The 15,177-nt window shown below is 54.6% G+C and overlaps 1 protein-coding gene across 1 annotated transcript; it reads left to right on the top strand.

Annotated features, from left to right (window-relative positions):
* Nucleotides 1-12: 12 nt before the first annotated feature.
* On the top strand, nucleotides 13-12,317 carry LOC310689341 (ATP-binding cassette sub-family F member 2). Its single transcript, XM_083466944.1, has 14 exons — nucleotides 13-321; nucleotides 1,122-1,334; nucleotides 3,275-3,457; nucleotides 3,616-3,787; nucleotides 3,873-3,968; nucleotides 5,161-5,263; nucleotides 5,475-5,570; nucleotides 6,083-6,202; nucleotides 7,139-7,228; nucleotides 8,935-9,045; nucleotides 9,146-9,208; nucleotides 9,608-9,736; nucleotides 10,312-10,515; nucleotides 11,698-12,317. The coding sequence occupies exons 1-14, from the start codon at nucleotides 159-161 to the stop codon at nucleotides 11,839-11,841; spliced, it is 1,887 nt and encodes a 628-aa protein (XP_083323070.1). The 5' UTR covers nucleotides 13-158; the 3' UTR covers nucleotides 11,842-12,317.
* Nucleotides 12,318-15,177: the final 2,860 nt, after the last annotated feature.

Raw genomic sequence — 15,177 nt, 5'->3', positions numbered from 1 at the left:
CGGCGGTGGCGGCGGCGGCAGCTGCTCTGTTGCGACAGGAGGGAAAGCGCGGCGGGGAGAGAGAGAGAGCGAGCGAGAAGCGAGAGGGAGGCCGGCGGAGCGGAGCCCGGAAGGAGGAGCAGCGCGGCCGGGCCGGGCCGGGGGGGCCTCCTCCCGCGATGCCGTCGGACCTGGCCAAGAAGAAGGCGGCCAAGAAGAAGGAGGCGGCCAAGGCCCGCCAGAGGCCCCGGAGAGGCCCCGAGGAGAACGGCGAGGACGCCGGCGGGGAGCCCGAGGCCGCCCGGGGGGCGCGCCAGGCCAACGGGGCCGACGCCGAGCCAGGTGGGCCGCCCGGGCGGGAGGGGGAGGGAGGGGGGTTCGGCAAGGCGCCAGTCCTCAGCGAGGAGCCGGCTGCCCTCTTCCGCCTTGGCCCCCCCCCCCCCGCCAGTCCCTTTCCTGGGCCCAGCCAGGAAGAGCCGCTCCTTCCTCTCGCAGGTGGGGCAGGGGCCCCCCATCGGGGTGATTCAGCGCCTCCTCTCAAGCAAGGCGCCAGTCCTCAGTGAGGAGCCGCCCTCTCCCGCCTTTCCCCGGGCCGGGCCGGGCGAGGATCCCGGAAGGGCCGCTCCTCCCTCTCCCCCCTTCTCTGGCACGTGGCCTATGGGGCACGAGGCTGCCCTTAAGGGGGGGCCCCACCGGGATGATTCATCACCTTCTCTAAAGCCTTCCCAGTCAGGAGCCGGGGGGGGTTTGTTGCCCTCTTTGGGCTTGTACCTCTCCGAGTCCTTTTCCTGGGTGGGGGGACCCCCGCTTTGTGGAGAAGTCACACACCCCATAAGCCAGCCTTTCTCCACCTGTGGGCCCCCAGATGTTGTTGAACTACAACTCCCATCATCCCTAGCTAGCAAGGCCAGAGCTCAGGGATGATGGGAGTTGTAGTCCAACAACATCTGGGGACCCACAGGTTGAGAACCGCTGCGTGTCATTCCAGAAGGCAGCTTTCCTCATCTCTCTCCTCGTGAAAGGAAGGGGCTTGGCGGGGGGGGGCACCCAGTTCTCTCTTCCCTCCCCTCCCCCAAGCCAACGCCACCCCCCCCCCTGAGAGGATCCCTCGGTTCTCATGGGAGCTGTGGTTCCCCCTCCAGATGTGGACACCATCTCCAAGGCCATTGAGGACTTTGAGCTGAAGAAGGCGGCCGCCCGCGCTGTGACAGGGGTCCTCGCCTCGCACCCCAACAGCACCGACGTCCACATCATCAACCTCTCCCTCACCTTCCATGGACAGGAGCTGCTGAGCGACACCAAGTTGGAGCTCAACTCAGGGCGGCGCTATGGCCTCATTGGCCTGAATGGCACCGGTGAGGCCAAGGGCGGGGCGGCAGGGCAGGGCGGAAGGAGCAGGAAGGGGCATGGCTAACATGGGGGTAGGGTAGGCAAGAGGGTCAGTTGTGATAGCTTCAGCACTGGGGGTTGGACTAGATGGCCCTTGGGGGCCCCTTCCAGCTCTGCAAGGGGGCCAGAGCACAAATCCCCCCAGGTCCTGAGGCCCAGGTGGATGGGTGCCGGGACGGAGGGGTGGGAGATGGTGGAGCTTACTGTGAAGCCTGGCATTGTAGGGGCCAGACTCAGCCTTCCAGCCCATTCCAAGGTGGCACCAATGCCAGTGGAGCTCTGGGAGGTTTTTTGGGGCCCCCACTGGTCCATTTGCCCTTCTGCCAAGGAGGTGCCTTGGAAAAACAAAGGCGGTGACAGCCTGCCAAAGGGGAAACCGGGCACCTCTCCCTCAGAGGCCGTTGGGGTGCAGTGGGAGCTCAGTTGTTGGGCACTGCCTGGCCTCTTCTTGGCAGAAGATCAGCCTCCTTGGCCAGCGTCCGAGGAGCCGCTCAATGGCCCTGGATCCGTCTCCTGGGGACTATTTTCATCGCCTGCGGTGTGGAGTCTGTTGGGCAGCAGCTCCCGTCAGCCCCATGTCCAACCAGGCAAGAGTATTTCTGCGTGATCCTGTCATCTCTCTTGGGTGCCACCTCAGACTGATCTTGTCAGGCAGTTTGCAAAGATGGAAGTTTGGTGCCCATGTAGAAGTTCTGTGTTTTTGCTGGTAGCTGCCCAATCTTTTCTGTCAGAAAATCCTGGGTTTTGTTGACTCAGTCGTTTGGGGGTCTTGCTGCCCAGGCCCCCTCCCTCCCACTACCTTTTTTTTTTTTGCTTTCCAAGGAGCACAGCTGGCCATCGGGGGCCAGAGAGACAACATCAGCCCTGATCATCCACTCGCCATTTCTAGTTCTGTTTCTCATCTGATTCTTGTATTGCGGGGGGTCAGTCCAGATGAGCCTTGGGGTTCCTTTCCAACTTTACAGTTCTGTGGTTCTTTGGTACTGCTTTTGCGTGTGATAGTTTTCATATGTGAGGTCAGTCAGGCATTTATGTGGGCCAATACCAAAAACTTCCTTCCCCCAACTTTTAAAAAGTTGCTTTTAAAAAATACTATACCTGCATTGTTGTCTTCCAAGACTATTATACATATAGGTGTTGAGTCTTGTACACAGTCGTCCGCATGGCATTTAAATAAACTTGGGAATCTTCCTTCCTGAATATTCATGCCGTGGCGTCATGTGTCCTGGGGCTGCCTTTCTTTTTGGGGGTTCCCCGGCTGGGGGTGGCACTATGTGGCAGCCCTTTCCCCATCAGGGCCCTCTCCTGCGGGGGCCGCAAACTCCAGGTATAGAGGGGAACCTGAGGGACACCTCCCAGTTCTGAACACTGAAGCACCACAGAGGCGGGTTTTACAGGCATCTCTGGGGCCGGAGGGTCAGTTCAGCAGGCATCTAGGAGTGGCCTTCCTTGTGGCTCCCTTGAGAGACGGCTGCATTGCTAGAGATGACCAGAGGGGTCTTGGAATCCTGGAAGGGACCCCGAGGGTCGCCCAACCCCCTATAAGGCAGGTATTGCACCAAAAGCACCCCTGGGTCATTTCTCTAAGGTAGCCTATTTTAAACTTTTTATGTGTTTATATGCCTATCACACTTTTAAACTTAAAATCCATTGTTGTATATTGTTCTAAATGTTTGTTTTGTTATTGGGATTGTAGTTCCATTTGCGTTTGTCAAGCTGGTCTCTGACCGTAATAAATTTCATGTTCATGTTCACCCCTGACACTCCGACTCCTGATTGAAAAACTCCAGGAAACAGATCCCCCCTTCCACTTCTGAGGGAGTCTGTCCCACCATCGAGTGGCTCTCACCCTTGGGAATGTCTCCCTGGGGTTCACTGGGGCCCTCTGCTTGCCTCCCTTGCCCAGGGAAGTCCATGCTGCTGTCGGCCATCGGGAAGCGGGAGGTGCCCATCCCCGAGCACATCGACATCTACCACTTGACCCGCGAGATGCCCCCCAGCGAGAAGACGCCCCTGCAGTGCGTGATGGAGGTGGACACGGAAAGAGCCATGCTGGAGCGGGAAGCAGAGCGGCTGGCGCACGAGGACGGTAATGGCTCTTAAATTGGTCCAGCGCCCTAAAACCGCAGGCCTCCCAGTGGAGCAAATCGGGGGGGGGGAGCGGACACACATCTCCCACTGCAGCAGCAGGAGCGCAGGGGGCCAGAGCCAGGTGGGCTCACCTGCTTTCTCTCTCCCCCCCCCCAGCTGAGTGTGAGAAACTGATGGAGCTGTACGAGCGCTTGGAGGAGCTGGACGCTGACAAGGCGGAGATGCGGGCGTCGCGGATCCTGCACGGCCTGGGCTTCACCCCCCTCATGCAGAGGAAGAAGCTGAAGGACTTCAGCGGCGGCTGGCGGATGCGGGTGGCCCTGGCCAGGTGGGTGCTGAGCGGACAGGATGGGCTCCTCTGGGGCTGGGCAGGCTCCCTCACACCGGCCTCCCCTTCTCTCCCCCCCTCGCAGGGCACTCTTCATCCGGCCCTTCATGCTGCTGCTGGACGAGCCCACCAACCACCTGGACCTGGACGCCTGCGTGTGGCTGGAGGAGGAGCTGAAGACGTGAGTGCCGGCCCCTCACACCCCACCCCCTGCCCCACTGAGCTCGGCCTTCCCTTCCAACTCCCCTTTCCGAGGACCCTTCTGGGTCAGGCCAAGGGGGCCCCACCTACTCCAGCATCCTCTTCCAAATGCCCGTGGGAAACGAGGGGTCGAGATAGACTGCCTCTGGACCTGGAGGTTCCATAAGAAGAGCCTGGCTGCTGGATTAGGCCAGAGACCCACCAGAAGCCCCCACGTAGGACTTGAGCCCCAGAGCAACTCTCTCCTCCTGCTATTAGAAGCTAGCATCCTGGCTAGCAGACTTCCATAGCCTTCTCCTGCTCCATGAATTTATCTATTCTTCTTTTAAAGCCATCTGGTGGCCGCCTGCAGGAGGGAGTTCCACAGTTTAACAAAGCCCAGTTGGTTTTATCTGTCCTGGATATTCCAAGGTTCAGCTCCATGGAATGTCCGTTGGTTGAAGAGTTATGAGAGAGGGAATATTAATAGTAATAGTAGTAATACTACTACTATTACTACTGCTAATAATATTTTTATTATCCATACCCCACTCATCTGACTGGGTTTCCCTAGCTACTCTGGGCAGCTTACGGCATATCTAAAAACAACAAGCATTAAAAGCCTGCTGATACAGGAGGGCTACCTTCAGATGTCTTCTAAAAGTCAGTTGTTTATTTCCTTGACATCTGGTGGGAGGGCGTTCCACAGGGCGGGTGCCACCACCGAGAAGGCCCTCGGAGCTGGACCTCAGTGTCTGGGCTGAACGATGGGGACGGAGATGCTCCTTCAGGTCTACTGGGCCATGGCTGCTTAGGGCTTTCAAGGTCAGACCAAAACTTTGAATTGTGCTTGGAAGTGTATTTTCAGGACCAGTGTTAGGTTGTCTCGGTGGCTACTCCCAGTCCCCAGTCTGGCTGCCGCATTCTGGATTAGTTGTAGTTTCCAGGTCACCTTCAAAGGTAGCCCCACGTAGAGCGCATTGCAGTAGTCCAAGCGGGAGATAACCAGAGCATGCACCACTCTGGCGAGACAGTCTGTGGGCAGGGAGGGTCTCAGCCTGTGTACCAGATGGAGTTGGTGAATAGCTGCCCTGGACACAGAATGGACCTTCACCTCCATGGACAGCTGTGAGTCCAACATGACTCCCAGGCTGCACACATCTTTTCTCACACTTCTGGCTCTCCTTCTGCAGGTTCAAGCGCATCCTGGTGCTCATCTCCCATTCTCAGGACTTCCTGAACGGCGTCTGCACCAACATCATCCACATGCACAACCGCAAGCTCAAGTATTACACGGTGAGCAGGAATCGGGGCCAGGCGCTGGGCGGTGAGGCTTGCTGCCGCCTCCTGAGAGAGACTGGCCCTGCTTCCAGAATCCAGGGTCGTGGGTCCTCTTTTGTGTGCCTGCCCCCTGGCTGTGGTGGCTGGGCCTGGAGGGCTGCAGGATGAGCCCCCTCCCCGGGCCAGAGCCCCAGGCCAACGGGGATATCCCTCTCTCCTCCTCCAGGGTAACTACGACCAGTATGTGAAGACCCGCCTGGAGCTGGAGGAGAACCAAATGAAGCGCTTCCACTGGGAGCAGGATCAGATTGCCCACATGAAGGTAGCCACCCCAAAGGGACTCCTGAGGGCCCCCACCCACGGGGGCTCCGCCCTGCCCTCTGCGGGGGGAGACAGTTGCTGGGCATCGCAGGAGAGGGGAGAGTTTATTTGCGTTTACCTATTTACTGAATTCATATGCTGCTCTTCAGCTGAACATCCCAGGGCGATTCACAACAGAAAAATACAAAATGAGAGTATAATATACAGTATGAAACAAGCATATTTCAAAAGCCATAGAATGTTAATTGCTCTTGTGCTCCCCTTCCCCCCCCCCAAAAAAAAATCTGGGGTGCTGTTGTCAGGGGTGTTGTTGTCCAGGGGTGGGGGACAGGATCTGGCCAACCCCACCATGACGGGCATTTTGGCAGGTGGTTCCCTCTGACTCTAGACTTCTTGGTGGCCTGGCTTCAAAGGAGACCTCGTCTGAGTCTTCTGTCCAAATTTATTCCCCTCCGCTCCCTGCTCCCTGTGCCCTCGCCTCTGTGCCCACCGCTGACCTCTGAATCGTTGCAGAACTACATTGCCCGCTTTGGTCACGGCAGCGCCAAGCTGGCCCGCCAGGCGCAGAGCAAAGAGAAGACCCTCCAGAAGATGATGGCCTCAGGGCTGACCGAACGGGTGGTCAACGACAAGGTGAGGTGGGGAGATGGTCAGCCTGTGCCCCCACAAGGGGGGGCTGAAGGGGCTGAGCCGGGGGGCAGGGGCAACTCAGCAGGCTTTCCTTGGGCTCTTGTACAGGGATGGAGGGGGGTGGCTAGAAGACCAGGACTTCGGTTCCTGTAATCAATGCAGCGGGCTGGTCTGGATGACCCTTGGGTCCCTTCCAACTCTCCACTTCCGTGGTTCTCTGACCAGCTACCCGGGACCCCCCTGGGCGGGTCTCCTTCCTTCCCAGGCGCTAGCCGGCCTGGGAGGGGAGAAGGTGGCAGCGGCTCCTGGCCTGGGGTGCTGCAGGGAGGAGAAACCAAGGTTGCTGTGCTTGATTCAGCAGCGCATATACTAAAATTGGAACAATACAGAGAAGATTAGCATGGCCCCTGAAATATTTTTTAAAATATTTGTTTAAAAAAACCAGAAGCATTTTTGTTAGGGATAGTAGGGAAAGACCTGCCAAAGAAAAACATTTTAATGTACGCAACAATGGCGGCGAGAGTCTTAATAGCACAAGGATGGAAAACTAAAGAAGTATGGCAAGAGAAATTGATGGACTATGCAGAACTGGCAAAATTGACGCATAAACTACGGGACAAGGATAACTTGATGAATGGGAACCTTTTACAAAGTACTTAAAGATGCAACAAAGTGAATTGGACTCCTTGGCAGGTTTTGAATAAACACTCACAAACTTTTTATTGATAACAACCAGTTAGACAAATTAAGGAAACCAGGGATTGGAACTGAGGGAAGCCAGGGAATGGGGGTGTTTTATGAGGGGGGATGGGGAATTAAGGATCATATGTTTTAAGATAATATGTTTTGTTTAAATTCCTAATAAAAATGTAATAAAAAAATTGAGAAGCCAAGGTTGCTGACCTTCACTCCCCCCCTTGTTTCCCTCTTCTTCCCCAGACCCTCTCCTTCTACTTCCCCTCGTGCGGCAAGATCCCGCCTCCTGTCATCATGGTTCAGAACGTCAGCTTCAGATACAGCCAGGATGGGGTGAGCGGAGGGGCTGCCAATATCGGAATTCCATTTCACTCTTAATTCGTACGCTGCCTTTCTGTACTGCGACACACAAGGCGGCTCACAAGCTGAAGAAGCAGCAGAATGTACGACTGAGAGAGAAGGCCAGGAAGAGGCCGCAGGATAGAGGCTTATAAAATTATTCCTGGCGTGGAGGAAAGGGGAGAGGAGAAATCTTTCCTCCCTCTCTCCTAACACGGAGACGTCCAATGAAGCCGAACGCGGGAAGATGGAAGGAAGTCTTTCCTGCGGCAGAGGGTTCAACTGTGGAACTCCTTTCCGCAGGAGCCAAACTATGTGACTTCAAAGGGGATTAGGCAAAGTCATGTAGAAGAATTTGTGATTCCTAGCCAGGATGGTTCTGCTTGGCCTCCGCAGTCGGAGGCAGTAAGTGCTTCTGAATCCCAGTTGCTGGAAACCAGAGGACAGGAGAGCTGCTCTTGCACTCGGATCCTCCTTCTGGGTTTCCCAAAGAGTTATCTGCTTGGCCACTGTGGGAAGAGGACTAGATGGGCCACAGGCCTGGTCCACCAGGCTCTTATTGTTGTGATGCTGCTAAGGAATCGGGGGCAGTTGGCAAGCCCCCAGCTGGCTCCAGCTCAGCGGCCGACGTGCCAGTCGAACTCCAGTCCTTGGTGCAGCATGAAACAGCGATCCACAGCTTCAGAAGCCTTCAGAAGCTGGAGCACGCTCTGATCAGCCAGAGTAAGCACTACGCCACAGAAGTGGCAGGAGACGGCTGGGAAGAGCATATTTACAGGCAGTGTAATCAGCGTAAGGTAAAGGTAAAGGTACCCCTGCCCGTACGGGCCAGTCGTGTACGACTCTGGGGTTGTGCGCCCATCTCGCTTAAGAGGCCGGGGGCCAGCGCTGTCCGAAGACACTTCCGGGTCACGTGGCCAGCGTGACAAAGCTGCATCTGGCGAGCCAGCGCAGCACACGGAAACGCCGTTTACCTTCCCGCTAGTAAGCGGTCCCTATTTATCTACTTGCACCCGGGGGTGCTTTCGAACTGCTAGGTTGGCAGGCGCTGGGACCGAGCAACGGGAGCGCACCCCGCCGCGGGGATTCGAACCCCCGACCTGACGATTGGCAAGTCCTAGGCGCTGAGGTTTTACCCACAGCGCCACCCGCGTCCCACGTAATCAGCGTACATCAGGACAAAAGGAAAAACATGTCTTCTACCTTCCGTGTCCAAGCAAGCAGCATAAGCAAAAGCTATACACACAAACGGAAGTTCCCAGCAAGCTGTGCTGGAGTGTAAACAGACATGTGACACACAGCAATTCCACACGTCTGTTAAGGTGGAACGGAATATCGTAACACTTACGTTATCAAGTATCTTCTAACAGTCCAATCCAGGGCAAAAAAAACACACACAAAAATCTGACTTTGAAATAAGCAGCTGATACCAAGTATTATTCAGTAATACATTACAATATAATAGCACACAATAAGATTAACTCTCAGAATATCAGTAAACAATAATTAAACTGTAATCCACACTCAATGAATCATTCCTACGCTATAACTGTTCAGAAAAAAATTAATAACAGCAAGCCGCAGTATATTTAAAATATGCAAGATGATTGAACTGAGCAGACAATTCATATAACTTAAAACGTTAGAAATAAAGTTAGGAAACTTACTTATCTGCCTCCCTCTCTGTCTGTCCCCTTCAGCCCTGGATCTACAACAATCTGGAGTTTGGCATCGACCTGGACACTCGCGTGGCCCTTGTGGGGCCCAACGGGGCTGGGAAAAGCACGCTGCTCAAGCTCCTCACAGGGGAGGTGAGGACCTGGCGCCCGTGGCTTGCTTTTTGGGGGGGGGTATAGAAATGGCCTTTTTTCCTCTGCTGGAGTCTCTGACCGGCTTGTCCTTTCCCTCCAGCTGCTGCCCAGCGACGGCATGATCCGCAAACACTCTCACGTCAAGATCGGCAGATACCACCAGGTGCTGTTTATTTGGGGGGTTTCTGGCTCCTTCCCAGGGCACTGCTAAGGACCTGGAAGGGTGGGGGGCCCTGCTAGTTCCCTGTGGGTGCAGAGAGCCAGTGAGGCCTAGTGGCTACAGCGTTGCCCCAGGGCCTGAGTTCGAATCTCCACCCGGCGTGAAGGCTTTTGCTGGGTGTGACCTTGGGGTCCAGTCCTTGCCTCTCGGCCTAGCCTACCTCAGAGGGATGTTGTGGGGGGGGCAAAATGGGGAGGGGGAGAAGAGCCAGGCATGAGCCACCTTGAAGCTCCTTGGAGGAGAAGTTGCGCTATAAACGCAGTGGGGGGGGGGACAGAGGGAGAGCAGTGTGCCCCCCCCTCACGTCCTCCCTCTCCTCTCCCCACCCCTCTGCCTCCTCAGCACTTGCAAGAGCAGCTGGATCTGGACCTCTCCCCGCTGGAGTACATGATGAAGTGCTACCCAGAGATCAAGGAGAAGGAGGAGATGAGGAAGATCATTGGGCGCTATGGGCTGACGGGGAAGCAGCAGGTGGGTCTGGCCTGGGGGAAGAAGGAAGGAGCCCCAGGCCTGTGGTGGCTTCTGTGGGGCGGGGGGGGGGGGGGAGCAGAGTCTGAGGGGCAGCCCCTGGCAGGACACAGAAGACCAGGGGGCAGCCCTGGGGAATCCGAGGCAGGCAGGGTGAGATCATAGAACAGCAGGGTCCAAACGCAGGAATCTCAGGTAAAGCGTCCCTGAGAGATGGCCACCCAACCTCTGCTTAAAAGCCTCCGAGGAAACAGCTATTGCTGTCAAGATGTTCTTCCTAATGTTGAGAACCTGAAACTGCACCAGAGTCCTGGGTCCAGTTCTGAGCCTTTCAAGCGACGACGCCTTTCGGGGCTGGCATTTAGGGGGTTTCTGTGTGCAAAGTGGGTCATTCCCCCCATGAGCTGGGGACCCTCCTTCTGCTTAGACCAGCGCAGGAAGGGGGAGCCTTGCTCCTGAGCTCAGACCACCCTTGGGGGTTTCCCCTTCGAGCCCCTGGGTGGCCCCTATGAGAACAGGCTCCTGGGCTGCACGGGGCCCTTTGGCTCTTTCTCTTCTGACACGGTCGTGCCCGGCAGGTGAGCCCCATCCGGAACCTGTCGGATGGGCAGAAGTGCCGCGTCTGCTTTGCTTGGCTGGCCTGGCAGAACCCCCACATGCTCTTCCTGGATGAGCCCACCAACCACCTGGACATCGAGACCATCGACGCTCTGGCAGACGCCATCAACGACTTCGAGGGAGGCATGATGCTGGTCAGCCACGACTTCCGGCTCATCCAGCAGGTCAGTGGAGGGGGCAGCCCCAGACCCAGCACGGGGGACCTCTGCTTCACCTGCGCCAAAGGCTGCCTCTTGCCACGCTGGGGGGTGGGGGGTGGGAAGAGCCCTCCCCTCCTGCAAGGAGGATGAAGCAATCCACGAGTTCTGGTGCTGGGTGGGGAAGGAGTTTATGGGGCCCGTTACCCCCTCCAGATGTTGCTGGACTCTCCCATCAATCAGCCTGGACTGATGGGGGCAGGAAGTTCAGCAACATCTGGAGTTGTGCCAGAGGGCCTTCTCGGTGGTGGCGCCTGCCCTGTGGAATGCCCTCCCATCAGATGTCAAGGAAATAAACAACTACAGTCATACCTGGGGATAAATGTACTTCAAGTTAAGTATTTTTGGGTTGCGCTCCACGGCAAACCGGAAGTAATGGAGCGCATTACTTCTGGGTTTTGCCATGCATGCATGCGCAGACGGTCAAAATGATGTCATGTGCGGAAGCGGCGAAACGTAACCTGCGCATGTTAAGACGCAGGTTGTGTTCGCTTCAGGATGCGAACAGGGCTCTGGAACGGATCCCATTCGCATCCCGGGTACCACTGTATCTGACTTATAGAAGACATCTGAAGGCAGCCCGGTTTAGTGAAGTTTTTAATGTCTGATGTTTTATTGTGTTTTTAATATCCTGTTGGGAGCCGCCCAGAGTGGCTGAGGCAACCCAGCCAGATGGGTGCGGTACTATTATTATTATTGTTGTTGTTATAATAACAACAACAACTATTATTACTATTCCCCAAATAACAATCACACGCCCATCATTTGGTGAAGAAGTAAAAGGAGTATTTACTTAGGTCTTGAAGTAGCAATGACAGTAGCAAAATGAAGGCAGTTTTATAACTGCTATCTAAGTTATAAAGTACAAAATGCAAGTTCCAAATGGTGTCTGAGTTGCAGAGTGTGTGCTCGACTTGGAGGCATGGTGAAGGTGCCCAGGCAGGAAGGCAGGATGCCGTGTTACCGCTTCCTGCCAAGGCAGGCAAAGGAAGTGATCTCACAGAGGTCACTCTAGCGAATTTTACAGGAAAGCTCTGTGACCCTCAGCCCCTCCACGTGCCCCTCTGGCAAAACACACATTGTTGCTTTGGACTCGGATGAGGTCCCGCACTTTCCCTGACACAAGATGCCGCCTGCTCTTCCTTCCAGGTGGCCCAAGAGATCTGGGTCTGCGAGAAGCGGACGATCGCCAAGTGGCCGGGCGACATCCTCTCCTACAAGGAGCACCTCAAGTCCAAGCTGGTGGGCGAGGAGCCGCCTCCGCAGATGGCAAAGAAGACTCACAGCGCCTGAGGGCCCTCTGCCGGCCCGGTGGGTCAGATGGGCTGCTTTCCCCCAGAGACTGGTGCCAGCCTCCAGCCCACCTGCTGCTCCTCCGCCTTGCCAGGGGGAAGGAACAGGCAGCAACAAATCTTCTCTTCAGTTCCTGAGCTCCTGCTGCCGCTGCTGCTGCTGCTGCTTCTTCCTCTTGCACAACCACCACCTCTCCACTCTCCTTCCCTCTGCTCCCCCCAGCTGGACAACCCCTTCTCCTCCTCTTCTTCTTCCTCCTCCTCCTCCTCCTGCCTGCAGAGGGAACTTCTCCAGCCCTCTGCACCAAGCGGGAGGTGGGGGTCTGGGCTGACACCGCAGGGCTGACTCTCTGCTTTCATTTCCAGACTTCACTCCTTGGGCCTCCGTTTGTTTTTAGCAATTATTATTTATCAATGTAATTACCAGACCTGTTGGAGAACTTATCAGCCAGTAATAAAGAGGGAAAAGTGTTTCAATAGTTCTGCTTTCTTCTCGCGGAGGCGATGGGAGCGGGGGGTGGGCAGGAAAGCTCTGTGTGCCTCGGCTCGTCTGGAAAATAACGTAAAAGCAAGAGTTGACGTCTCAGCTGGCTGTTGGGTTGGCTTAAACGGTGGCAATGCCATCCTCATTCACATTTGGGTCTGCGGGGAGTGGCGAGTGCCTTCTCAAAAGTGACCAAGAGGGAGGCCAGGTGATACTGAAATGCCCAGCTGCACTGAGTGCTCCTCTTTGTGGCTCTGAGCATCCCTTGCCAGCCTCATCTCATGTGGAGCTGTGCCCACTCTCCCACACTGCCCTGCAAGCCTGTCTCCCTTCCCTGGCTTCTACAGGTGATGAGACACACAGAATGGATGCTGGGCCCACCAAAGCTACTGAGAAGTATGTCGTCCCACTTTTTTTGGGGGGGGACCCCTCCCAAAAGATCAAAGCCACCGCCAGAATCTCTCCCACCCAGCACGCATTCTATACTTCCTTTTCTGGAAGGGCTGCGTCACATGTTCCCTGAAGCAGAAAGCCGAAAGGGGCACAATCCCATCTTGGGTTTGGCTCTGGCCCCCAGGCAGCAGACTCACAGCTGGGTTGCCCCACAGCCCTCATGTCCCGTCCCCCCCGCCTTACCAAGATCTCTCCCTGGTTGGCCCATAGGTGCCTGGAGCAAAGCGGGCAGTGAAGGCCTGTTTCCAGAGGGTCTCCCCTCCTGGGGGTGCCGGCAAGCTCTCCCCACCTTGGGAGGTCCTCAATGGGCAAGGCAAAAGTCTGTCCACCCCCTGCAGCCCAAGGCACAGTTGCCCGTCCTCAATCACTTTATTTATTTATTAAAAATATATACTGCTTTTGTCATTTAAAAAAGTATCAAAAGTAGTGGTTTGCAGCAATAAAACTCTACAATAAAAGGCATTTAAAACGTCAAAAACATACACCATTCTGAGTGTATTCTTAGCTGGGGGAATAGAAAAGGTTTTCATCAGGCGTTTAATAGTTGGCCCAGAATATCCAGTGGCAGAGAGTTCCATAGGACTGGGCCGTGTCACTGAAGGCCCGGTTTCTCATTGTCATCAAGTGGGTCTTGCCAACGATGCTCCTGCAGGTGATCTCGGAGATATTATAAGGGTCCGGGTGGTCCCTGAGGCACCATGGCACTAAGTTGCTCAGGGCTTTGGAAATGTAGGCAAGCCCCTTGAACTCTCCAACCTGGATGGGGAGCAGATGGCTGCTCTCCTTTCCTCAGCTGCCCTCAGACCCAGGATCTCCTCAGGCTGGATTAACCATTAAGCAAAATAAGCACTTGCTTAGGGTATCAAGGGGGCACCACATAAATTTCCCATTGCCCGATTTTTAGCATTGTCACAAATTGCTCAGCTGAGCATTGGCAGGTGAAGTCTTCTAAAAATCCCTACAGAACAACTGCAACAAGGCAGGTGCCTTATTGTTACCAAGTACAGAAACGTGATGCAAGGTTCATTTTGGTCTTAAGTTCGTTTTTATTGAAAGATTTTCATGGATAACAAAGGTACATAGAACGTTTTCAAATTATAGAGCCCTTTTTACAGGTCAGTTACAGCTCGAAAGCACGTCAAAGTGCAAGTAGATAAATAGGTATCGCTCCGGCGGGAAGGTAAACGGCGTTTCCGTGCACTGCTCTGGTTTGCCAGAAGCGGCTCAGTCCTGCTGGCCACATGACCCAGAAACTGTACGCCGGCTTCCTCGGCCAGTAAAGCGAGATGAGCGCCGCAACCCCTGAGTCGGCCATGACTAGATCTAACAGTCAGGGGTCCCTTTACCTTTACCTTTACCTTTGGAGTGCAACTGCTGCCATAGGCATTGCAAGGTTGGGTGTAGAAAGAAGGGAGGAGAATATTTCATTCTTTTGCATAGTGTATGTGCAGTTGTGTGGTTTTTTTCAATAAAGTTTTATTTGGTTTTACAAGTTTTACACACACACACACACAAAAAAATTCTGGCAAATATTAAAATTATAACAAGATTCTTCCAAATCTTAGGGCTTCCCTCCTCCCCTTCACGAGTTCTTTAAATACCTTTGTAAACTGCATATTATAAATTCATCCAAATTACAGTCCTCCGTTATATCAAAGGTCTTTGTGACATTGCAAGAGTTATTTAAAGCCTGCCAAAGAGTTCAAGTGTTTACAGTGGTCTTTTAGATACAGTCTGTCCCATTCTCTATTGAAGTTTTCCCGGTCAGTCTTGCCATCTCTGCATAGTTTCATCTGCCAGGCCGCTTTTGTAGGTATCTTATCATCCTTCTGACTCTGGGCAACATCCTTGCAGCAGCAGCAGCCTACATGAACAGTCTTTTGTGCAGTTTTGTGTCAGGTGGGTAGGTTCTTGAGGATCTGATCGAAGATTTTGCAATTGGAGAAGGACATTTATCAAATGAAGCGAAAGTATACCAGATTAAAATATTATTTTCCATCTTACTGTAGGTTTTATTTCGAAAAATAAAATTGTGTTGCACAGATTATTGTTCATATTTTGAACCAGATATTTATGGGGGCACCAAAATCTTTTAAGTGCTTAGGGACTCCAAAAGTCTTAATCCCGCCCGGCATCTCCTCCAAAGTCAGGAGGATCGGGACCTCCTTCGTCAGCGGCAAGGGAGGGGCTGGCTCTCACGGCCTTCCAGTGAGGGATGGGGCTCTGGGCAGCAAATAGCTCCTTGGACGTGCCAAGGATCTGGGAGAAGCAGGTACCAAACGGACCAGCCCTGCTGCTTGGGGCCTCCTCTGGTCCCGGGAGTGACCCCCCCCCTTCCAGGTGGGCCCTGCGCTCTTCTGCCGGCGGGCCAGCCGGCCCCTTCCCTGTTCCCTCGTTTCT

The sequence above is a fragment of the Podarcis liolepis genome (assembly GCF_965112155.1).
Source record: "Podarcis liolepis genome assembly, chromosome: 12".
In the NCBI taxonomy this organism is placed as follows: domain Eukaryota; kingdom Metazoa; phylum Chordata; class Lepidosauria; order Squamata; family Lacertidae; genus Podarcis; species Podarcis liolepis.
Note: the sequence above shows the minus strand (reverse complement) of the source record. Positions and strands in the feature narration are given on the sequence as shown.